General features: G+C 42.2%; 1 protein-coding gene across 2 annotated transcripts; it reads left to right on the forward strand.

Annotated features, from left to right (window-relative positions):
- UPK1B (uroplakin 1B) lies at nt 1-23,185 on the forward strand. Of its 2 annotated transcripts, none has more exons than XM_081908058.1 (8): nt 1-276; nt 10,987-11,074; nt 11,919-12,119; nt 13,581-13,655; nt 15,840-15,962; nt 18,246-18,425; nt 19,250-19,333; nt 21,980-23,185. In XM_081908058.1, exons 2-8 carry the CDS (start codon nt 11,006-11,008, stop codon nt 22,028-22,030), a joined length of 783 nt encoding a protein of 260 aa, XP_081764184.1. In that variant the 5' UTR covers nt 1-276; nt 10,987-11,005; the 3' UTR covers nt 22,031-23,185. The 2 variants fall into 2 exon arrangements, with proteins under 2 accessions (XP_081764184.1, XP_081764185.1); XM_081908059.1 differs by lacking the exon at nt 1-276 and adding an exon at nt 6,687-6,728.
- Nucleotides 23,186-26,044: the final 2,859 nt, after the last annotated feature.

Genomic DNA, 26,044 nt, shown 5'->3' on the forward strand with positions numbered 1-26,044 from the left:
TCACGCTTGACAGAATGAAATAACAGAAACACCACCAGCTTTGGTGAATGGGTTGGTGCACAACATTCCAGTACAATCGGAGAATCTTGGGTCCTCTTGCAATTGAAGAACAGGTCTAGCCAGATCAAGGACAATCTCATGTGATATGTGCGTCCACCAATCATAGGCGATTTTACTTTGTTGCCTTGGGCTCTTTTAAAGACTGATTGAGAGGGGATTTTCCTCAGTACTGTAGGTGTGTTTGGGGATCCAGCAGTGGAATAAGGAGGGTGCAAGGTGAGTTTTCTGTGTCTATGAATCACATTCCTTTTATGTCTTTGAATGCTAAGGTCCTTTATTTTAAAAATATTTATTAAGTCAATAGATGTTCAGACCTGTTGCTTATTATATTAAAACAATTCATCATCTCTTTGCTGCTGTTTGATGCTAAGTTGCAATTCTCTGCATGGCTAGTTTGAATTTCATGGGATTTGAGCAGTTTTTGGGTGGGAGTTTGGAACTTTTCATCTGTTTCCTATAATGATGATATCATTCTGTGTATCGCTGCTTAATGCTGATACCAAGTTAGGCTGCAATCATAACACCACTTACTTGGGAGAAAATACTGCTGAATTTGATAGGACTTACTTCTGAGTAGAGTTGGTTAGGATTGCACTGTTAAGAGGCAGGAGAGCAGTACAGGTGAAGGATTTGCATTTCCCTTCATTTTCTGTGAACAAGCACAAGATAAAAAAGGATGAGTTTCTCCCGGTTCAGTTCAGTTAATGAAAAATTGGTACACACACACACACACACACACACACACTGGCTTTCTGCCTAGTGGATTCTTCATAAAGTTCTTGTAAGGATTGTTTCAGTTTTTCCCTTGTAGTATTTTGAAGGAGGCAGCCAACAAAACAGCTTTCAGGAAGGAGTCTTCAGTGCATTGAGAAGCTTTGAGCTGTTCAATTAGGTTCATTGCAATCTTCTGACCTGTATGTTGAATTTGTGTTGTCTCAAGATGAGCCTCGTGTTTTGCTTGTGATATCTGTGTTGCTGAATCATAAGGGGAAATCCAGAGTGTAAATTTTTCAGATACTCATTATCTTTTTTTGGAAGCCCCCCTGAATATTATGGGGCTTGCTCCAAATAAGTGTGCGTCAGATTGCACCTTAGCAAACTGTGCTATGACACAGCTTTGCTCTGATCATACATCCCACCCCAGATGGTTCATTCCTATTTTTTAAAATGTGTTTGAGCACTGTTATTTCTGCCATATAATCTGCTTGTCTGGCAAGCCTGTTCTTATTTATATAATAGCATTGTGTGGATGGATAGCTGTAATTTTATGTTGTTGTTTTTTTAAAAAAAGATGTTCGAAAGCATGGGGGTGTTTTACAAAGAGTAGAAACATTGAAATTAATGGATCTCACTTAGTCATGTTCTTTCATTTCAGTGTGTCTACTCTGTGCAAAACTTAGCTGAATGCCACCCCCATGACTCCACCTACTTAAAAGGGTTGTATTTAAGGGTGTGTTGTTAACTCTTCCAATTACGTTGCAAATATTCAGATGTGCTCTCTTAAAATCAAGCAAACCCCACCCTTTTCAAGGCAGTGTTGATGGTCTTTGAAGCACCTCAAAATCTTGTTTGGAGTGTATTTGTGTGTCTGTGTGTTGCTGTGTTGGGGTGTGTGTGTATATATATATATATATAATGAGATAATATGTAATTATAGTACAATGGAGAAGTAGTATAATCACTTCCCCAAAACAGAATTGCCAAACCATCAGGCACAGTGTTTGGACATCATTTTCAGTAGATGAGGACAGGATAACCACAGGAAAGCATTCAGCCAAGTGCCCTCTGAAACCCCAAGCATCCTAGCTGATTGAAACTGGTCAGAAGAGGGTGGCAAGGTTGTGAACGCATTTTTGCATTTTTGGTGCTAGCCACCCTCAAGGAGGCAGTGGAGTGCCTGTACCTACTCTTTAAAAAGTGCAACCAGGATCCAACATTGTGCAATGACTACCAGCCAGTCTCCAGTAGGGTTGAGGTAGAGACTTGATTCTACTCTCATTTAAACACCAGCCTACCTAATTTGCACTTTCTGGGGGTGGGGGTGGGGAGTGAGAACAGAAACACAGCTATCCTTTCCAAATCCTCTGAATTCTGCACACAGTTCTTCAGCCAATAAGCATGCACAAAAATTACCTTTACCTATGCTGGTGAAGATAGTATATGAAAATTCATTCTGCTGTGGGATATTGCTCTGTAAAAAAATGTATATAGTAGACAAACTTGCATGCAAATATGTATATTAGGAGAAGTTCGTATGGAAATGCCAGTGAATATTCATGATGACTTTTTAAAATTACAAACTGCTGTGGAAATGTGAAGAACTGAGCTTAACTGTGGAAAAAATGAGAAAGCGAGACAACCCAAAATGTACAAAATCACCCACACCTGGTCATACTTCTTTTGGGAAGAAAGCAGTGGTGCAGCAACTGCCTGTGTTCCTGGAGAACTCTGATTTCTGGACCCACTTCAATCTGGATTTCGGCCTGGTTTCAGGACTGAATCAGCCTTGGTTGCGTTGATGTATGACCTTTAGCAAAAGAGGGAGAGGGGGAGTTGTGTTGATCTATCAGAGGTCTTTGACCACCGTTTCCTCCTAGGTGGGCTGTGTGAAATGAGTTATCAGAGACACAGTATTACACGCCTACCTGTGCAGTTGAGTCCAGATAGAGACACTGGGGGAGTGCTCCTCACCCTGTGGCACTTGTCCTGTGGTGCTCCATGGGACACCACTTTGTCTCCAGTAAATATTTAACGTATTTATGAAATCGTTGGGAGTTTTGGAGTATGGGGACCTCAGCGTGCTGATGACAGCCAGCTCTGTTTCTCTGTAACCTCTAAATCAGTTGAAGCTGTGCAAGCCGTGATTAACTGAATGAAGGACAATAAACTGCGTCTGAATCCTAGGAAGGTGGAGGCTCTGTGGGTAGGTGGTTTCTGTGTCTGGAAGACAGGCCAGTTGCCTGTTCTGGATGTGGGGTAGGAATAAAGCTTGGGGATACTCTTGGATATGTATTTGTCATTGGAAGTGCAAGAGACCTATGTGGCTAGGAATGCCTTTCACCAGCTTCATTGGGCATACCAGCTACAGCCATTTCTGGATCACGACCATTTGACCACTTTAGCCCATGCACTGGTAACCTCAGGACTGGATTACGGCAATGTACAGTATGTGGTGCTGCCCCTTGGGTTCAATATGGAAGCTCCAGTTGGTGCTGAATGCAGTGGCTAGACCGCTGATGTGGACAGGTAGCTGACCACAGGCAACACCTCTGCTAAAACGTCTGCACTGATTGCCTCTGTGCTAACAGGTAGAATCTGCCTGCCCATGAGGCAAGCTGAGGCAGTTGCTCAGGTGGCAGATCCAGCCTCTGAAGAGTATACTACCGCTGCATGTCTGTGCCCACTTGCCACCACCCACTCCTCCTCGACTTACCTTTATTCCACCAGCACCATCAGCATGGGGGATGGGGGAACAGCGGAGGAGAAACTCATAGTGGGGCTGCATTTTGTGTTTTGTCTGAAGCGGCAAAATGTCCTGGGTCAGGTTGGCTAGTGGGCCACGTTCAAGGCTCTTGTGATGATATACAAAGTCATGAACAACTTGAGTCCAGGATACATTAAGGACCGCTTGAACCCTTAGTTCCCAGTTTAGTCACTGAGATCATCTGGAGGAGAGCTGTTAGTCGTTCCCCATGCCACAGAGACCTAACTAGCTTTGACCAGAAGATAGGCATGTTGTGGAACACACTTTCAGCAGGGAATCGGCAGCCATACTCACTTTTAGCATTTATTGAAAACCTTTTTGCAGCTGTTTAAAACATTACAATACTGTTGAGCCAGACTGAAGAACCCTTGTTCTCTTAGAATGGCAATGGCGCCCACCTGAGAGGTGCCAGAATTGAGTTCCAGCGAGTTTTGGCTGGCGGTGGGAAGCCCTGCTGGTGTATAAGGTCTTAGTGAATACCTACACCATTGATACAATTGATAATTTTGATACTACTTTTAGCAGTATGGTATGTAGTGATGTATGGAAGTGAGAGCTGGACCATAAAGAAGGCTGATCACTGAAGAATTGATGCTTTTGAATTATGGTGCTGGAGAAGACTCTTGAGAGTCGCATGAACTGCAAGAAGATCAAACCTATCCATTCTTAAGGAAATCAGCCCAGAGTGCTCAATGGAAGGTCAGATCGTGAAGCTGAGGCTCCAATACTTTGAGAAAAGAAGACTCCCTGGAAAAGACCCTGATGTTGGGAAAGATTGAGGGCACAAGGAGAAGGGGACGACAGAGGACAAGATGGTTGGACAGTGTAGCATGAGTTTGACCAAACTGCGGGAGGCAGTGGAAGACAGGAGTGCCTGGCATGCTCTGGTCCATGGGGTCATGAAGAGTCGGACATGACTAAATAACTAAACAACAACAACATTTTAATGATGCACACTGCCCTGGTGTTTCACAATGTAGCAATATATAAATACTTTTTTATAAATAAAACCATTGCTGGTGCTACTTTTCTAGAAAAAGAGGTACTGGAATTTACCATGAACTCTTAGAGTGACGAACCCTTGTTCTCTTAGAATGGCAATGGCGCCCACCTGAGAGGTGCCGGAACTGAGTTCCAGCGAGTTTTGGCTGGCGGTGGGAAGCCCTGCTGGTGTATAAGGTCTTAGTGAATACCTACACCGTTGATACAATTGACAAAGCCATACTTTGAAGCCTATTTGGGCATTAAGATGCATATATAATCTGAATGATTGACTTTCTCACTACCACATCCCTACTGCTTTTGTAATAAAAGGTCCACAATGACAAATTCAAATCGACGTGGAAATGCTAAATATGACTATGAAACTGATCAATGATGCCATAATTAAAAGTGAAGTGTCTCCCCTTTCCCTAGATATAGATTTGTCATGGAGCCTTGGGGCAAAGCATTCTCTACCATCAGATGAAAAATCGTTAGAAAATTGAATAGGGTTCACTGAAGAAACAGAGGTGTGGTCCTTATGAAATGGCTTGAGGACATGTTACGGCATGGATGCGTCATGTCTTGGGCGAGTGCACAGGGTAGAAGAGCACTTTGCCAATCTTGAAAAATTTTCTATTTCTTTTCTTTTATGCTTCAATTCCTCTCAGTAGGCATATTGTATTATCTGGTGTGCCAATGTCCTGCCCTAAAAATTGGTTAACAGTGAGGTGAAACGGAGAACTTCAGTAAGCGCTGTTCTTGAACCAACAATCCTGTGGCAAAAGCTTTGGCAGACTATCTGAAACAGAGTGCAAAGTATCGATAAAGGTGAAATTCAGCCCCTGACTATGAAACACCTGTATAGGAACACCAATAGCTGAATATTATCTCTAAGGCAGCAATACATACATACTGGGAAGAAAGCACCACTAAATGTAATTGACTTCCTTCTGAGTAAACTTGCACAAGAGCATATAAAAACATTTCCAGGACCTGAAAGGCTGTAGAAAAAAAGCCTTTAAAAATAAAAATAAAAACCTACATTTCTTTTGAATGAACTCTTTGTGTAAAACACATAGAATTTCCCCAGATGCAACAAAACGTGTCTCTTCCAAATTAGTCTCTACAGCCGCACTGTAACCTTCAAGCAATTTTATTTTACTCCCAAAGGCTCACTCCTCCATTGTCTCCAGAGACAGATGGAATATCTTGGACTCCTGTAGATACCGTATAATAATCTCTCATGAAGGAGTGATGTCTGGACCACACATACCATGGCAGCTATTCATTCTTCTGATCTAATATAAACCTGGAACTGTCCTTTAGTGCTATCGCTGTACATGGCAATTAGACTGACATGACACTCAAAAGACAAAGCCCTTCCTATAGGAGCTTACAGTCTCTAAATTGTTAATGGAGAATGACACAGGGTGACCTGAGAAAGGGAGAGGCATGAGTAATGAGGACTTGCCTTTTATTTGGCTGGCAATGCATCTCTCACCTGCTAGTCCAATATGAGCAAGTATAGCTCTGTGAACTTCCACAAGTGGCGCACATACCAGACACCATTTTTTTTTTTAATTATAAACTGCTGGATCAAAAACTTCTCCATTCTCCAGGCTGCCACCTGGTCCACTTGTTTGCATAGGAATTTTAGACTGTGCAGTCCACGAATCCACAGGCAAGCATAAGAGGGTTCGATTTCCCACCTTGCTCATAACAATTCAGGACAGTTGTCAGTATGGAAGCCGCCTAATGCTGCTTTTCCCTAGATGTGGTTTAATGTGCATCAAGATCATGCCATAGAATTCTCTGTCTCCACCCATTATACACACCTACACGCCCAATAAACCTAACTGTCCCTCTTAGAATATACAAAAATGAAATAGGTCAGTCTTCCCAGACCTGATGCCCTCTAAATCTTTCAGACAGACTTACCTCTCTCATGATCTCTGACCATGACCCATGATGATGTGAATTGTAATCCAAAACATCTGGACTGTGGCAGGGGATGTCAACCTTCCTGGGCCAGTGGACTCCTTTGCGATTTTCAGTAATTTCTGTTGGCGCCAGTCACAAAATGGTTGCCATGGAGGCATGTAAGAGAGACTGATCAATCCAAAGAGCTACTGAGCAGAGAGAGAGAGCTGTCTTTCGTGCTTTGTGGATTTTCAAGGGGATGTGACCTTTCATATGACAGGTACATTTGGTGCCCATGGGTGCTGTGTAGGTGACACCTGGGCTTTGGCTACCCTTTTCTTCATCATGGCATCCTGTTGTACTTTTACATTCTACTTTTTATTTCATACCAGCTGCTTCCTTAATACGTGCATGGCTTCATTTCATTATCTGGACTAGACCTGGGCAAATAGCTGAGAGCAAATCAGAACTCCGGTTCTGAGAGCAAGCTTCCTGTGTGTGTGTGTGTGTGTGTGTGTTTGAGGACAATAAATGCATAAACTAACATGATATTAGTTCTGAGAGAAAGATAAAGAAGCCTGTTCAACAGGCTGAGGAACTGGTCTAAGCAGGGGCATTCCGGCCTCTGTGGCACGAAGGAAACTATTATCTGATCTCAATAATTTTAAGGGTAGTGGAGGCAGTGCAGATTTCACTTGCTTAGGGAAGAGTAGGAAGTTAAACATTTTAAAATTAAAGATTACAATCCCATGTATTACTACTACTTGGCAGTAACTGTGTTATTCAGTAGGCCTTTTGTCTGTCTATACATTTGTGGATTTGGAGTGAAACCTATGTTAGCCACCATGTAATGAAAGCATTCATACATAATGGTAAAGCATGGTTTAGCATTTCAAGAAAGAGCCTCAGGTTTGTCTCTCTTCCCTACGCTCTCTTCCTTTAGTATCATAGTGAGGATACTGGAAACTTCCACTTCTGCTTTAGATTCACCACAATGTTGAATTAACTTTTAACTTTAAACCATTGCTGTGTTGAAATAACTTTGAACTATGGTTAATCTTAACTATGGTTTGTGAAAACAAGCTGGCTCCTGAACTGTGGTTTGAAGTTGGCTTGTTTTCACTAATCATGGTTAAGATTAACCAGTTTATGTGGGCTTGGACAATACATCAAGCTGCTCTTCATCCTAAATGGAACCAAAGCTTCTGACTGCCTTGTGGCCAGAAAATAGTTAATGTGGTCAGAAAACTCTGAATATAATCGGAATATTCAAATCATAGCAATTATTTCTAAATTCACACCTGTAAAATAGCATGTGAAAAATTTGTGCAAATCTCAGTCCTCTTCTACCCTCTTTTCATGTGATGAATTTTCTCTGTTTGGCGGTGGGGGGTAGGTGTAATGTGATACTCTACCTATAGGTAGAGAAATGGGGACAAATGCAATTCACTTCTCATTTAAAGGCAAATCTACCAAATCCAAACTTTCCAAAACAATCTGTGAACCCAAACAGAGCCTTCTTTCAAAATCTGCACATCTGCAAATTGTGCAATTGAGTTTTATAGCCAAATATTGTGTATAGAAATGCATATAGTTGAGTAATACATGCATAAATAAGTTTGCAATAGTGAAAATTGTACACAAAACATCATATTAGTGCAAAGATGTGCATTAGACACAGTTATGTAAAATGTGACAATTGGGGGGAAATTGTATTAAAATGCTGGTGAACTTTCATGATAACCTTTTTTTTAATAAAAAGATTACAAAGTGATGTGGAAATGTGGAGAGCTGAACTCAAGACTGGAAACTTGAGAAACCAAGAGAAATGGAAATGGACAGATTTTCCCTTCCCTACCTGTGCAGCAACCTTTTTAGGGCATGCCTACTCTTCTTCATTAAAAGTGAGAACTGAATTGGTAGTGATGAAACAGCCTTCCCCAAATGTCTTCTACACCTTGTCAAAGACTGGCTTGGATGCTCTTACACCAATACCACTTTTCTTGCACTCCCCATCTTGTTCTTCAGTGTCTCCGTTGGCATTAACCCTACTGCAGGGTTTCCCAAACTTGGGTCTCCAGCTGGCCAATGGACCACTGAGCCTCTTAGATATACCCTGCAACATACTTCATTCACAGTATCCCTGCCATTTTAGTAGATCGGGTGATTGAGACCACAGTGGGAGTTGCCAGAAGTGGCATTAGGGCTGTTGGTTTGATTTAATGGAAAAGAGGATCTATATCCAACAGGATCAGCAGAAATTTGACAGGCCCCCCATAATTGTGTGTACTGGAATGGCTTCAGCTATTGATTTCAGCCTGTGGTTCAGTTATTAAAGGTGCAGAACTTCCGTCCATGAAAAAGGTGACTAGCATGATGACACATCATTCCTGCCCATGGCTGAAGGATGTAAGCCCTATTCAGATGTTTAAACCCATGCATTTCCCATTGTACAAGGGTGTGTTGTGCTTGCTGCATCACTGTGACCAACCTCACAAACCCTCCATGCATGGAAGGGTGAACTTCTAAGGCAGGCAGACTGCTGTATCCTGCAGGCTCACAACATGACTTATAACCCTGATCTGAAAGGGAATTGACACGAGTGTGCCAGGTTCGCCACTGCAGATGTTTAAACCCTATACACGAAGGACTGTGGGATCCAGCTGTCCGGAACATGAAGGAGGAGCTTGTCTTGCCCCTGTCTGTAGCATCTCAGAGTTTTGTGTTGAGGGTATTTGAATTCCGTTAAGAATTCCTGGGGTGCCCAGTCGAAATCTCAGAACTTTCAAAAATGCAACTGGAATGTGACTCTCCTGGTCTCTCATGTTCCAGCTACAACTGGCTCTTCACATTATCTTCCCGTGCCTCTTTTGTCACGGATGCTGAGGCATAGTTTTAGTGTCTCACATGGGTGTGACTTTCTCCCTGGGAAGGTTGGGTCAGACTCGCTGCAGGCAATCTGCGTGAAATGGGCAATGACATTTTCAGCTATGCAGCAGAACCCATAGCCCAAGGTAGAAGGTGCCTCCTAGACTGGAAACGGGTGTGACAAGTTTATGAAAACACTTCACGCATGATGCAGCTTTAGACTTCACAGAAGTGGGAAGATGTACAAGCATTGTATTTTATTTTTATTTTTTAGAAGGTGACTGTAAATTCAAGCAGGGCTGCATCGGTCCTCTTGTTTATGATGTTTGGGTATGAGTACCAATGCTTATTTAGTCAAAATTCCACCATTTATTATTTATTATTTATTTATTGACTTTATATACCTCCCTATACCTGGGGGTCTCAGGGCAGTTGTGGGGTACCGGCAGGCTTGGGGAAACTCCAAGTTTTGAAGAAGTACAAAAAAGATATTTAGGAAACAAGCCTAAAGCCACACACATGGGCTTGTTTGGTGGCTACAGAATGCCGACCAGGGTGGAGGAGATGGCAAACCAGATGGAAAGGGCAATGGAATGGAGTGTCCCAATGGAGGGCATGGCCCACTGACTAGAACACTGAACAAGGCTATTCCTCACTGCAACATTTTGTGTATTTGTGTATCCTGTGTATTTGTGTGTGTGTAATCTTCCAAATGTGGTATTGCAAGAAATATAATCAGTCTGAACCTGCATTTATAGATCACTACACATTTACAACATCTGTGCTGCTTACTCTCAAACTTTGGGAATACACACACAAAAAAACAATCAATTTGAGTTGTGCAGCTCAAATTGGTTGTACTAGACCCAACATTTTTAAGCAATGTGGACTAAAGGGGGCCATCTGGGATTAGGACCAGAAGCTTAAACTTCATTAGTTTCCTAGTTGATCGGCCCCTGACCCCACTGAACAGTTCTCCTCAAAGGGCAGCTTGGTGACTGCAGCATCAGGTATAGCCAGATGCATTTTGTCTATTCTCTTCCTTCTGTGCCTGGCCATTTGGATAATTGAGGACACCTGTGGGATTCATGAAACTTTCTTTTCCTAGGTATGGTTTATACCAGGGATGGGGAAGCTATGGCTCTCCAGGTGTTCTTGGGCTCCAATTCCCATCAGTCCCAACCAGCATGTCCAATGGTTTTTAATAATATGGAAGCCCTCTCATTTCCCATCCCTGGTTTACACTGCGATCAGATTCATGTGTGCTCCGTTTCCTCTGCTTGCCCTTCTAGATAACTTTGAACAGCCTTTGGTCCAATAAAAGATATGGCCTCTGTTTGCTCTGTCTTCTACTTTTTTTATCAGTTCTCAAATGATCTCTGAGTTACCTTTTAAATTCCAGAAATGTATGCATACATCATATATATCTGTGATGAAACTTTCCATTTTCCATGGGTAGGTATTGAAAGAATGTACAAACCTGCTTACAGGTACACCAAATAAAAAGTTATGTGGATAGTTTGTTCTGATGTAATTTCCGAGGCTTCTTTCTCAATATATCATCGTAGTTTGCGCGTGCTTGTTCTTGCTTTCAAGGGCAGAGGTGGGAGGGCAGGCAGAAAGCTTTTGGGAGAACCTGCAGTGCTGATAAATCTGTAATTTGCTTCTAGGTTGCACAGCAAACTGAAAATGGCAAAAGGTGACACTGGTGCACGATGTTTCCAAGGCTTGCTCATCATGGGGAATGTCGTCATGGGGGTAAGTGGACTTGAATTGTATAGTGTGGGGGTTGGCTACTTCATGGATGCAGTCCCTCATAGATTAATTAAATGTACTTCTAGAGGGAAGCACTTTTCCAGTGATATGTATGTCTCTTGAAATTATCCCATCAATACATATGCGTAGTAGAAGGTATCACGATTATGGCTGCAAAGACAGATGAAAATATAGATCCACATTTTTGATCCCCAATAGTCTTGTCACATTTGAAGTACCACTGTATTCCCTCCTCTGAGGATTGTAAATGCAATTTTGTGTGTTGTGGTGTTTTTTTTTTAAAAAAAGCAACCTTGTTTATATATATATATATATATTTAATGCATAAATATATTTTTGTTGGCAAGGCAAGAAGGGTTGTCGAAAAAACCTTGAAGGCACATCTCCCATTTCATTCTTCAAAGAAGTAAAAGGAAAAGAATAGCAAGGTGTTTGTGTAGGATAGAGGTCAGCAAAATCTGGTATATGTCAGGTGGGGGGGCGGTGCTGGCACAGGAGGCATCAAGCAGCATTTAACTCAAACACAAGCAATGGACAATGCAAGAAAACTATTGCCATGTTAACTATTGCCTAGCTTCTTTGCAAATAAATCTGAAGATGGAGAATTAGCTGTGACAGGTCATGTGGCAGAAGTGTAGATAGCAATGTGTGGTTCTTGCAATCACAAACGTGTACGAGCATTGGATGATGTGGGGTGCCCTTAGTAGTAGGTGAGTGAGCCAAACTTTTGAATTGTGTATTCAATATGGGCTCAAGTTTTTGTCCTCAGGTCAAGCACACACCCTTGGGTTGACAGTCACATGTCTGTTTGGTTGTGTCTTCTCAGTGTTGTGGCCTTGCACTCATGGCAGAGTGTATATTCTTCGTGTCAGATCAGCCAACACTTTATCCATTGCTGGAAGCTACCGACAATGACGACATCTATGGTGCTGCCTGGATTGGGATCTTCACTGGCTTCTCTTTCTTTTGTATGGCAGTCCTTGGTATTGTTGGTGTCGTGAAGTCAAATAGGACAATGCTATTGGTGGTAAGTTGGATAGTCACCAAGAGTATTCAGCGTTCTCTAAGAGGTTGGTCAGTATATTTCTGACTTTCTGCACACAAAGGAATTTCCTAAACGGTAAAAAGGGTGTTGGAGAGAGTATTTCCTTGGCAACTTAGTTATTACTATGTGTGCAGAGTCTCAGAAAATGGAATAATCATGAGTGTCGGGGACATTGTGCACAAATGAAACTTAATGTTTTGTCTTCCATTCTGTTGCAGTTCTAGCACAGAAGAAGTAGAAACTTATTCAATTATAGATATGTGTGCATAGTTTGCTGTCAATCATTGTGAAAGATACGGCAGAAAAAGTGAGAGACATATTATTCTGAGTAGATACTTTGCATTATCATTCCACAAAGCACAACTGCAAAAAAGATTAGAAAAAAGGATGTCACCGTAGGAATTGTATCCATGAGTTTCTAGTCTGAGAGAAAAAAGGTTCCAGTTCACTATGACTGAAATCTTAGTGTAGTGTAAAGCAGTTTTCTTCAGCCTTGGCCCCCAGATACTGTCTACCTGCAACACCTGTCATCCATGCCCATGGCTAAATTGACTTATGATGATGGAAGTTGTCATCAGACAATATCTGGGGACCCCAAGTTGAAGGCCACTTGTGTAAGGAAACATCTCTTTTTAAAGGGATGATGTAGCTATTATAATCCAAGAATTCATCCTTCTTTAGGAGGAACTGTGTTGTTGTTGTTGTTGTTGTTGTTGTTGTTGTTTTAATACCCAAAACAGATCTTCCTATTGAAGATAGAGTGGGCATGAGGTGGAAATTACTTTGCAGTATAGAATCAAGATCTACAACTTTCTGCTATAGGATCACTGAGGTCTTTGTGGGAGTCACTGTAGGTGGTCTCCTATGACTTGGAGGCATGGCTCATTTGCACCAGGAATCGTGTGCTCAGAATTGGGGTGCCCAATTTTATGAAACTTACTTCCAGCTGAGCTCAAACAGGGTCCCTCCCAACACCTGTTGAAGGCATTTTTTTTTTTTAATTTATTCTAGCAGGTATTTTAATTTTTACCTTTCCTCTAGTGTATTTTCTGTACACTGCTTGGAAGCAGTTGTAGCTAAGCAGTATATAAATTGTTTAAGTAAATAAATAATGTGCGCCTCCACTCTTGGAGGCAGTATGCCACTGAATGCCAGGGGGGATTATGCTGGGATATGGGTGGTGTTCTTTTGCTCCAGTTCTGCTTTGGGGGTTCCTGTAGTCATTTGGTTGGCTGTTGTGATAAAAGGATGCTGGACTACATGAGTCTTTGGCCTGGTCTGGCAGGCTGCTCTTAATCTACCTTTTCAGAAGGAAAAAGTAGAAGCTTAGCAACCTACTCCAATAATCACGTGTTCCTTTTCATCTCAAGGATCTAAACCTGACCGCTAAATGTACATAGCATCCTTTGTTGACATGCTGTTGTGTTTTGGGCTTTTTTTCAGTATATCATCCTGCTGATGATAGTCTTTGCCTTTGAAGTTGCCTCCAGCATCACAGCAGCTGTGCACCGAGACTTTGTAAGTACTCTGTGCTATTGGTTTCTCATTCTTTCAGATCTTCCCAATTTCATCCTTGAGGTGAAAAGGATAAAATATTTGGCGGAGGCCCTTCTGATGGTGCTTTCCTGAGCAAAAGTACATCATGAATGTTGGAAGGGGAGGCCGTTTTCTGTAGTGGGGACCCAACTTTGGAAGGACTTGCGCAAAGAGGTTGAACTGGCACCAGCATTAGAATCTTTTTGGCATGAGGACAAGGCATTTTGATCTGCCCAGACATTTTAAATCAGGCATCCCCAAACCCAGCCCTCTAGATGTTTTGGGACTACAACTCCCACCATCCCTAGCTAACAGGACCAGTGGTCAAGGATGATGGGAATTGTAGTCCCAAAACATCTGGAGGGCCAAGTTTGGCGGTGCTTGTTTTAATGGCTGTGTTTCCTCTCCATTTACAGTTTGTAAGAAGGCGTTATGTACAAAAGTATTTAGTATGGGTGGGTTTTATTTATTTCTGTCTTTTTGTACACTGACCCCAAATCTTGGTTGGTTTAGCAATAAATTAATAAAATTAAAGGGACACAGGTGGCGCTGTGGGTTAAAGCCTCAGCGCCTAGGACTTGCTGATCGAAAGGTCGGCGGTTCGAATCCCTGCTGCGGGGTGCGCTCCCGCTGCTCGGTCCCAGCGCCTGCCAACCTAGCAGTTCGAAAGCACCTCCGGGTGCAAGTAGATAAATAGGGACTGCTTACCAGCAGGAAGGTAAACGGCGTTTCCGTGTGCAGCTCTGGCTCACCAGAGCAGCGATGTCACGCTGGCCATGTGACCCGGAAGTGTCTCCGGACAGCGCTGGCCCCTGGCCTCTTAAGTGAGATGGGCGCACAACCCCAGAGTCTGTCAAGACTGGCCCGTACGGGCAGGGGTACCTTTACCTTTACCTTAATAAAATTAAAATGGCTTGGGACTGGGTTGCATATGGCTCTACAAGAATGAGGCTCTAAGCAGAATGAACATGATGGCTAAGAAGATATATGACTGACGATTTGTTGTTTTTTCTCTACAATTTATTCAATGTTTATGATATTTTATTATGTTCTATCATATTATTTATTGTTTGTAAGCCACTTTGGGATTCATTTGAGTGAAAAGCAGCATAGAAATATTATCAGTCAATCAATATGTGGGAGACTTGCAAGCATTTTTAATGGAAAAGAGAGCTTCCTGCCCACACCTGTGGCCTCAGAAGTATTATTAGGTTTTATTAGATTATATAAATTATTAGATTATCAAGTAATTTGGAGATCCTTAATTTTAGTATTTTGGCCATTTCCTAACAAATGTTTAGGCAGCAATGAATGGCAAACTGTTCATTATTTATTTCCTTGAACTTTCCTCATGATGTAATCCTCTGTCAAAGTCTGGTCAAGGGTATCTCTGCATTTACACAGCAGTTTATTCCATTTTCCTACTAATTCCCACATTATATTTGAGCTTTCATACCACGTAAAAGCCATTCTGGAAATCAAGTGGAAGATAGTGCAAGTTTTGTTCTCATTCCCCTGTTGTTTCTTCCTCCTTCTCCTTCTCCTTCTCCTTCTCCTTCTCCTTCTTCCTCTTTAAAAAAAAATTAAAAAATTGCAAGCCTGTAAACCTGGAAAATCAGGGGAGTTTTGCAAAGAGCTGTTGACTGGATTCAGCCAAGGCCTTACAGGATCATTCCCTCCCCTCAACAGCTGCTGAAAGGAGGTGGCAATCCCAATTTCTAATGTTCCTTTCACACTGTAGTAACCTACTGGTGTGAATAAGATTTAATGTGACATGGTGTGGTATACAGGTTCTGCAGTGTGAATGAAATGTTAGAAATTGGGACAAGAAGTGGTACCATTGTACTTAGTAAAACAAACACAATAAATACCATGTCTGGATGATGATGATGATGATGATGATGATAGGCAGTTTCCAACAGGATATTAAAAATACATTAAAACATTAGTCATTAAAAAACTTCCCCAAACAGGGCTGCCTTCAGATGTCTTCTAAACGCCAGATAGTTGTTTATTCCTTTGACATCTGATGGGAGGGCGTTCCACCAGGAATGTAGCCTCCGTTGGTTATTACTGGGATGGAGGCTTCTGTCCTATTGAGAGTCTTTCTTTCTCCCAAAAGAAATCTGGCTGACATTCATACACCCCTCTCTCATTGTCATGCAGCTCACCCCCAATCTCTTTTTGAAGCAAATGCTGGAGAAATACCAGAATCCAGACCCCATCAACAATGACGACAAATGGAAGAGTGAAGGTATCACCAGGACGTGGGATCGGCTCATGTTGCAGGTAATGATGAGGGGTGCATTTTTGTAAATCTTCACTCCAGCCTTAAGAATACAGCTCTAAATGTTGTCAGACTCTCTAGTCTGGTGCTTCTGTAGGTACATCTTTCCTCTGTCCTGTGAGCAAACAAGTTTTTGCTGGACGGTTCCTACGTTTTGTATGAATATTAATAGTGAAATGCTGCTAAATCCCTTCTAAGGCTTCTGTTGGATTCTTAAGTGTATTTGTTTATTCTTTTATGTTGCTGTGCACACTTCCTTTGGGGAAGGCGAAGGGTTATGTTTTTGAGAGTGGTCAGTGTATTAACAATGACTTTCCACATCTTGCTACTGTCCAGTATTAGAAGCACCACATTTCAACACTTCTTAAACTCATATTATCCAGCTTCCGTATGTCAGCCCAGCTGTACTGATACACATTCAGATTTTCTTCAGATATAAAAATAATGGGTGGAATTCATAGTCGTGCTAAGGTGAGACTTCCACCATCACAGTAATTTCTGCTTACCAGACAGAACAATCTCCCCTCTCCTTCCTTTGCATGCTGCTATTGGGGTTCTCTTGACCCTCCCAAGCAGTTGTGGGAAGCAAAGTCCCATTGTGCCAGCAGGAAACGTTAAGCTGGCTTCTGCTAGCCCAACAACTTAGATGAATCTGGGCCAATGAACATGTGGTATAAAACAATAATAACTTTGTTTAGCACAGTAGTAGCTACACTTGGCTAAAACTGTAATCCTGGGATGATTAACCCAGCTGAACTCAGGTGGATGTTATTGCAAGTATACCCTCCAGGTATAGGGTGATATATAAAATCAATAATTTAATAATAATAATAATAATAATAATAATAATAATAATAATAATAATACATGTATTGGATTTGAACTGGCCTATAAATGGCTTAGAGTAGACAACTCTGTTTAAAACTCCTTGAGATATTTTACTGCTCTCTCTATGTCTCCTGGAACGATGCACCATCTTTCCACGCATGAATGAAATTATCTTGATCCAGGTTTAATTATCCTGATTCAGATTGAATAGTTGGGAATAATATAGGTCAGTTTTATTTTAAGCATGCCTTCCATGCGAATCCCACTCAGCCGAATAGAATTATGAAAAGGATTCATCCAAGACCTGAAGGCTTTTGAATGCAATGTATGGTTAGGCTCCATTTGTTTGCAACTATGTGATTCCGTTATGTTTTAGGTAAGCCATCTTAGGATGGCATCTGTGCCCTGGAAAGGTGGCCTAGAAATATCAAAAATATTTGATATCTACAGGTGAATTTACAGGATTTACTAGTCAGAGCAAGCTGTAATAAACATAGCCCATTGATGTGGTATTCACACTATGTTCTTATAATTTATATAAGAATATAATATAATATAATATAATATAATATAATATAATATAATAATAATATATTAATAAATCATATAACATAGGACAGTCTTTAGGTGACAAAGGCTGCAATCCACCCCCCACCTTCATGCCAGGACTTTATGAAGGTGGCACTGTTGCCAGGTAAGAAAGTTAAGGCTCACTACATCAATTTAGAGCTGGTGCAGCCATATGGTCAAAAGATTTTACTCAATGGCACTGTAGCCAAGTCAGGATCTCAGTGTGGCTCAGCCCTTCCCAGTTCCTGCCTCTGAAACACCCCATTTCAAGGCATTCCACCAGCAGAAGTCTTGCCCACACTCTTGGTAGCCAGGGTAGCTGGGAAAGCTGATTAGAGGGACATATCTGTAAACATCAGCTCCACCCACCACCCTACCCCGTGCCATGGGGGGCTGGATTGCTCAGTTACAATTACGTTTTAAAATCGTTAAAAACAACAACCATGGTGGAGGTGGGAAGGAAAATTTCAACAACCTAATAGATGAAACATAAAACACCAGCTTCCACCTGGGTAAGGGGAATGTTCTGGGACTTTTCAGCAGCCTAGTGCAGCACTAACATAAAGCTTTGTATCAGCTGGATGAAATTCCATGAAATACCCAAAGGGAAGGAGAAAGTCTTAAGCTGCTGCTCAGAGGTATGTCTGTGTTGGAGCCAGGCAGGCCTCACTTGGGAGGGCAGGAGACCACAGCTGAAGATTCCAGTAATATTCTAGTAGTTTCACTATTTGTAGAGCATGGGGTCCCTAACTGAATATCAGCCTATCCTACATTATTTTACATTCCTTTCCTTCTCAGCAAAGTTCTCTCTAGTTTTTGAATGTCGCACGAGGTGCTTAATTGCCTTAACCCTAATGAGCAACTTTCTCTCTCCTTCTTAAACCCAGAATAAGTGCTGCGGTGTGGTTGGCCCATCAGACTGGCAAACATATAGCTCTGTATTCAGAAAAAGGAACCAAGATGCAGATTTTCCTTGGCCACGCCAGTGCTGCGTAATGGATCTTCTAGGAAAATCAATCAACGTGGATGCCTGCAAACTGGGGATGGATGGCTATTACCATAAAGACGTAAGAATACCTTCTTTGTCTTACTTTTTGGGGTGATTGAAATGCTTATCTCAATTATTTACTTCCCAGAATGTTGGTGAAGTGCTGAAAACCAAAAGTGTTATAAAAGGCTGAAGCCCTGCAGCTCTATTTGGGGTGGGGTAATAGAAAGCACAGGGGCAGGGGAATAGGATGCAGATGATACCCAGCTCTACCTCTCTTTTAAATTGGAACCAGGCAGTGAAGGTTCTATGTGACTGCCTGGAGGCAGTTGGAGGATGGATGGCAGCTAATGGATTGAGGTTGAATTCTGACAAGACAGAACTACGTTTTTTGGGGGGACAGGGGGCAGGCGGGTGTGGGGGACTCCCTGGTCCTCAATGGGGCAGCTGTGCTCCTGAAGGAGCAGGTGCGTAGCCTGGGAGTCATTTTGGACTCACAGCTGTCCATGGAGGTGCAGGTCAATTCTGTGTCCAGGGGGAAACCCAGCCAGATGGGCGGGGTATAAGTAATAAATTATTATTGTTGATGTTGTTGTTATTTGTGGCTCATGCACTCTCATGTGCAGTGTGTACAGAAGCTGGGAGACATAGCAGCAAAGCTATGTGTGAGTGCTAATAAGTTTGTTTTCATGTTTTACAAAGTGGGCCCTGAAAGCATGTTTGGACTTCAGGTTAACTGCTGCAGTCCTCATTCCAAGGCTTAATACTGGAAACAGTGAGCTAACCTGAGGCTGTAGAGTTTCTAGACAAGCTCACCAACTCTAAGCTAAAGCCTGTGATGTCTGGAATGATGCCTTGGTTGCCTGAAACTGATTCTCTTGTTGGTTTGTTCTTATTACTTAGGGCTGCTATCCAATCATCTCTGGCCCAATGGACAGACATGCTTGGGGTGTTGCCTGGTTTGGTTTCGCCATTCTGTGCTGGACTGTGAGTATCTAATTGTAATGTCTTACATGTTGGGTAAGATACCTCTTATTTAGAAAAAGCATGAAACTGGTTCTGTATCTGTTGGGGACTCTCTCAGTTCAGAATGGTACATATTCAGGTGCTATGCCTGAGTTTTCAATTTTTAAAATGTGATATCTTAATTGTTTTAGCCTGCCCTGGGACTGTGGGGTGAAGGATGCACAAATCTCAATCACCATCATCTTCCTCTCCCCCACCCACTGGCTTCTAAGAATAAAGTTCCTAGACATTTGGACTTATTAAAATCCACAGTTTTCTTTATTGAAATGACAAAAATTAAGTTGTTGGGGTTTTTTTGCTAATTGAGCTTTTGCCTTTGCTTCCATGTTTTCAATCATACATTCACTTCATTTCCCTAAGAAAGCTTTAACTGCCATGAATGACATATTTGAACTAATACTGACTTCTGATGGTGTCAGAACCTGATGACTTTTGTAATATGTTCAGTGTAGCAGTTTATGAAGATGATGATACACAGTGGTTCTAGAATTATAGCTCCTAGTTTTCTCTATTGGTAGAAATCAGTTGGCAGGATTTTTACCTTGAATGACACAAACACACACCACAAACACACACCACAAAGCACAGTAGGTCCCTGCACAGACACAACAGCTAAGAGGAGGCATGTTAACTCCTTATTACTCATTCCCCTTTGAAACTAGTTCATCCCTTGTTACTCTTGCTGCCCTTCCACCCTCCTGCCATTTTAGAACTTGATTGTAAGCTACTTGAGGCAGAGACCTGTCTCTTCCTTCATATTATTCTGTACACTAGTGCTGTATAGCCAATGCCACTTGGTTATCAACGAATCATAGATAAATAATATGGCTTGATTACCTGAAAAACGTTGCTGGAAGAACTCTTAAAAATTTCTTCCTATTTTGGAACCATGCCTATGGGTTGATCAGTACTAAGCTTTTTGAGCCAGCTAAGGTCAAATAAGCCTTTTGCATCCGGGAAAACTTGTTTCGAGTACCCAGTTTGTTTGGACTATCCTTGCAGGACACTTGCAATACCAACCTATGTTTACATAGTGCCTAAACTGGTGTAACCAGCAGCAGTGTAAATGTGAAATGACCTCTAGGGAGACAGTAAAATGACTATGAATAAACCCGGGAGACAGGTTATTGCCTAATCACAGGCATGTGGACAGCACAGATTGGTCCGCACGTAATACAAAAACATGGAGGAGCCACTGCAAACTTTGGGTTGTGTGCCAGCCCCTTCTTCTCTTTGCATCCAGCACAGCTGAAAGGAAGAGACTGGAAGTTTCTGCTACCAATTTCGAGTAGCTGTTCACTCAAACCCTAAACTGTAGTTCAACTCAACTATGTTTTGTTAACAATAATGGTTTGAAGTTGGGGTTTTTTTAAAAAGCAAACCGTAGTTTAACCCCCGTTTGTTGTATTCAGATGACATGGCAAGACTTGGTTGATCTACAATAGAAGTGGAAGCTTTAGGATTCATCAATGCAGCCATAAAAAAGGGGGAAGTGGGAGTTTGTGAGCCCTTTGGGTGGTTAAGATAGTTCTCATAAGATTAAACTATAGCTTAACAAATATTTGCACCACCCATGGGGTATACAAATCACCTAAATCAGGGATGAAGAACCTTTTTTGGTCAGATCTTTATTAGATCCTATCAGATCATGGGTGCCCACTTGTCAGTCACCTGACATCACTTAAGTGGTCAGATGGGTGTGGTCTGATGAACCCCTTGGTGGGCCACGTTTGGTGCAAGGACCACAGGTTCCCCACCCCACCCTAAATGATAAGCACAGAGAAATAAAATCGTGAATTGACCAATGTGGGATTGGGGGTGGAGAGATCAGGGCTGAGCAGGAATATGGACCCGCAAATTAATTAATAGCTTCAGGCAACTGGAATAGTGTCTGTCTGTCTGTCTGTCTGTCTGTCTGTCTCTCAAATATTGTAGGATAGGAATCTAGCAGGAATTGGGCCAGGGTGTCTGTGTGGTAGAAGGCATCAAGAAAGAAGTATCCTTCTGGCACAATATCTTCTCCCCCCCCCCCCCAGCTCTAAAAGGAATGGGTCAGTGGGAAAGCACCTCAACCTGATTTCCACTCCACTTCCAAACTTTTGTTCCCTCCTTTTTGTCTTATCCAATGGGAAATGTCTTGAATGTTCTGAAAATAGATTGTAGCTATGCTGCAACATGGGACAGATAATTTTTCTGCTTTGGATGGAAACAGTGCTAAAATGTTAACATTATCAGAAGATGAACAGAATTGTAAAAAATAAATAGCCGAGGAGTCTTGGTGGGCCTCCTATGAAAACTTCTTGTTGCTGCTGCTTTTCAGCATATAGGTCTCCTTCTTTTTAATTCCAGTGCATTGGTTTTCATCTGTATTTCTCCATTGTGGTCAAACATCCCACAGAAACTGGGCCTCAGGGTCAAATATAGTAGATGCAGCCCAGAGTTACTTCCATTCCACATAATTATGTTGTTTGTGCAGACTGACTTCAGGCTGTCCCTCTGGCTGGTAGAGTTTTAGGGTGGGAAATCTGGGCAAGCTGCGTAAGTAAGCTGTTGCAATGGCACAAGGTGTGGTCCTTCCTGAGTTGTTGTTTTCTTTTTCCCTTGCAGACTTGGGTCCTTCTTTGTACCATGTTCTACTGGAGCAGAATCGAGTATTAAAGAAGCAGTATCCTACCAACCTGTCCTCCTTGGAGTTGACACTTTCTTTTCTTTAAAATGTGATGTCTATGTAATATATTTCTTTCTATGGAAGTTCTGATCTCTCCTCTTCACCACAATGCTCCCCACCCCCACCCCCATTTCAAACACAGCAGGTCTAATACCTGCAAGATGAAAAACGGGTAGTTGCCTTTTAATTTGCTCTGTATTCCAAAACTTTGGGTACATTAAAACATCATTGGATGGGTATGCTACTCCCAGAAAGAGCAAAAGAGGAAGAAATGGCTCCAAATGCATCAACTGATCTGAAGCCAGTTGTCTGGAACAAGTAGGTTTCAAGATGTAAGGCTCCATCAAGTATTATAATTTCCTCTGCTTTGTGTGTCAGATCTTCTTTCTTTTGTAATGTTTTGAACTATTTTAATGGACCATTGATCTCCTCACATGTTATACAGCAAACAACTTTATCCATGAACTAGTCGAGCTAGTCGGATATCACCCTTTCGCTATAAAAATTGAATTGGGTTAGCCTGCTTTGCTGTGGTGATCAGTAAACTACATGTGTGACGCTGTTTTCATAGCTACCTATTTCAACTGATCACTGATATTCACACCTTTTCCCGTGTTTCTTACCTCAACCAGCCCATGGAATATTTGTTGTCACTTTTGCTTTGGAGAGCTTTATTTTTAAAGCAGCGGAACCTGGCAGTGGAAGAATTTAACATTTTCTTCTCCTCTTGAATTAAATATGTTGTTCATGGAGTTCACTAGAAGGTTAAGCTTACTAACGTGACATGAGGGCAAAACTGGTTTTACAAGGAATATTTTTGAACTGGTCCATTCTGATACTTTGTTCTACATACATCAAGTTTTGCTCCTTTTTTGTGATATTTTGTTCCTTGTACAGAATGTTCTAAGATGAAAACTTCCTCTCTCTCCCCCCCATCCACATGTAAGCTCCAAGAACATACCACCTGCCCTGTTTCATGTATATTTTATTCTTCAAATCTTTAATAATAAAGTGGAGTTAAAAGATAAGAAAGACAGAAATGTTTAGGACAAATGGAGCTTTCTTTCACATGTGATCCAAGTATATTGGTTTTGTGTTCAAAAGCTGAAAAATGAGAACAAATAAAAGTTTATGCTGGAGGGAAACCTTCAAGGACAAAACTGGCTAGTTAATCCCAACAAAACATCTGCGGCTTCGCATTCTTGTGATGAAAATGATAGCATCCTTCCACAGTGGGATTCTCAAGCAACAGGACCTGACTTTGAATATAATTTTAATGTTATTTCAGCACCCAACACTGCCCACACCAGAAAAGTAACCTGCAGATTTAACAGCTAAATTGGTAACTTACAAATGAAATAGCAAGTCTGTAAGGCAGCCCTGATTTACTGCATGAAAACCTAAGCAGCTCTTATTACTGGGGACTTATCTAAGATGAGGTTGCTTTAGACCCTCTGTCTACTGCTGGAAAATAATGGGGAAATGTGCCCTTTTTAATAACATACACATACATACAAACAAACTTCCCATTGTTGTGTGCACGTGGATGTTTGCTTCTCAGTATCCCACCTTCACAATATCTGATCACTTGATCAACAACACAAGCTGTTTCTCTTCATTGCTGAGTAAAAACAGCTATACTGCATTTTTCCCGCAGCTTAAACAAGGTGGTGTGGTATTTGACTAAGCAGCCAAGTATGTGGTTGTCATTCTGCATAACTGGATTTTGTTATAAGTCCTCAATGGTCATGCCACTTCTCTGCCAGCTTAGTTCTTAACGAAGTTCACGATCTAATGCTATGTTGGCATAATAGAACAAGAATGCGTCAGTGCCCAATCGAACCTGTATGGTGTCACATTCTAATGTGTGTCCCAGTAACGCCTGGACTTTCTAGCTGGAATCAGTCTGGAGTGTTTTTCTTCAGCGTTGCAAGTAGGCAAGGAGCGCAAACATTTAGGATTAGATTGCCATTCGTCTTAATGTGAGGCAGGGACAAATGGTTACTTCCTGCCAGAGAATCACTAGGCTTAGTAGTGCTGCTTTTTAACAGTGAAGTTATGTGTACTTTTCCCAAAGAGAGCTGCTGTTTATCACAGAACTGTACTTCCCTTTGATCGCATACCAAAGCACAGTCCATTCTATGGCCGAAGAACGGGCTGGTGGCAGAATGCTGCCAGACAGGCTTACCTGGAGTTTGCACTGCTGGTTCTGGTTTTCTGGCCCCTGGAGTTATCACATTTCAGTCTTTATTGTCGTGTAAGCTGCTTCTACTCCTCTGCTGACTGTGGCTGTTGGAAATTCCAACACAGGGTGGGTAAAGGTCAGAGGAACAGTTGCAGAAAAAGGAAAGGGAGAAGCAATAAGGAGATCAACATGCTCATGCGGGATACATGAAGTTCCTCCTGGAAGGCAAATCTGCCATACCTGTGGTGCTTGTTCTGAGACAAAAGCCAGGTCTGAATCAGTCAACGTGACTTCCAGTATGCAGACAGCAATAGTTTTGAAGCAGAATACTACAGTGTCCTTTACAAACACCAGCTTGGCATCGGCTAGCCTTTATTTGGTGATCTGCAGCTCTAGATCTGCTTCGCTTTAGCAAAATTGTGGCATCATGCACCTTTAAACCAGGGTTTACAAAACTTGAGTCTCCAGTTGTTTTTGGACTACAGTCCCCATCATCCCTGACCACTGTTCATGCTAGCTAGAGATGATGGGAGTTTTAGTCCAAAAACAAGTTTGGGGAACCCTGTTTTAGCCTAAGGGTGAGGAGAACACGTAGCTCTCCAGATGTTGTTGGACTCCAACACCCAGCATTTCTGAACAGGTCATCCAGGACATCAGATCTTTTCATTAAGAACATGAGGGGATTTACTGGATGAGACTAAAGGCCCTTCTAGTTCAGCATCCTGTTCTCGCAGTAGACTGTCAATATCAGGCGTGAGTCGGCAGGCTTGAACTGTGGAAGAAGAAACAGAGTGGGGGGCTGAATGTTGGAATGGGTTGGAGAAGGGGGTTCTCCACTTTCCAACCCAACAGTCTCTTTGAAAGGGGTAGCAGGGACCCCGAGTCCTTCCCCCAACCTCCTTGTGGAGAGAAGAACCTCAGTGAAGGGTAGGGAGGGTTTGATCAGCTAGAAGAGGTTGAACAGGAAGCAGAGGCAGCAACTGAATAGGAGCCTGAGCAGAAAGGTGCAATCTTGTTGCCTAGAATTGGGTGCTACATTTGCAGATGGGAGCAGAACCACCCACCCCAATGCAGAACTTACTTACAATCATGATACTCCCACAAGGCGAGAGAGTCTCGCAGGTGAGCTCACCATGCCACGTCTTTAATTGTTTGGTGGGAGGGGTGGGGAAACTTGTTGGGACATCTTTGGTGCTTCCATCCAGTTTGGAACTTCCTGCCCTCCTGAATTGGCTTTTCTGAACTCTTTGTCTGCTTCTGAGCCTATACTGTTACTTGCCTGAATAAAAACACAATCATTTCTTGCTTTCAAGTACTAGTCTGTGTCTGCATGTGTCCCTTGACTTGACACTTCACCACTGGGAAATCAGCTGGGATTCCTCTCTTGCTTGTGGATGGGGTCAGAACCTGCAACATCCCAGATGTTCTGCTCCAACTCCCAACAGCCCTAGTCACCATGACCAATGGCTAAGGATGAGAGGACTCAAAGGCCAGCAACAAGCGGAGGGCACCAGATCCCTAACCTTCCTTTACCTGGAGATTCTGGAGACTGAACCTGGGCACAGTATACTTTCTATCCCTGTGTTATGCACTCTCTTCAGAAGCATCATTTCTTCCTTGCCAATTAAGTCTTTCATGGATCAAGCTGCTCACAAGCATTTGAGCTGGGGTTCTCACAACATCCCTACCTTTGCTCCACCAGCACCTGAGGGTATTGGAGAGTCCCAGACTCCTAGTTCATCATGACTTACATCCAAGACATTTCGCAAATTGATTTTGCAGCAGTAGCAGCTGATCCACTGAGGCAAAGCTGGACCCC

Source organism: Podarcis melisellensis, assembly GCF_964234715.1.
Source record: "Podarcis melisellensis genome assembly, chromosome: 4".
In the NCBI taxonomy this organism is placed as follows: Eukaryota; Metazoa; Chordata; class Lepidosauria; order Squamata; family Lacertidae; genus Podarcis; species Podarcis melisellensis.

Bases quoted from the DNA above. Each gene is read 5' to 3' on its own strand.
- UPK1B (XM_081908058.1), top strand. From the start codon at position 11,006: ATGGCAAAAGGTGACACTGGTGCACGATGTTTCCAAGGCTTGCTCATC. The intron at 11,075-11,918 runs GTAAGTGGACTT...GTGTCTTCTCAG, and splicing joins TGGGGAATGTCGTCATGGGG to TGTTGTGGCCTTGCACTCAT. The intron at 15,963-18,245 runs GTAATGATGAGG...TCTTAAACCCAG, and splicing joins GGGATCGGCTCATGTTGCAG to AATAAGTGCTGCGGTGTGGT.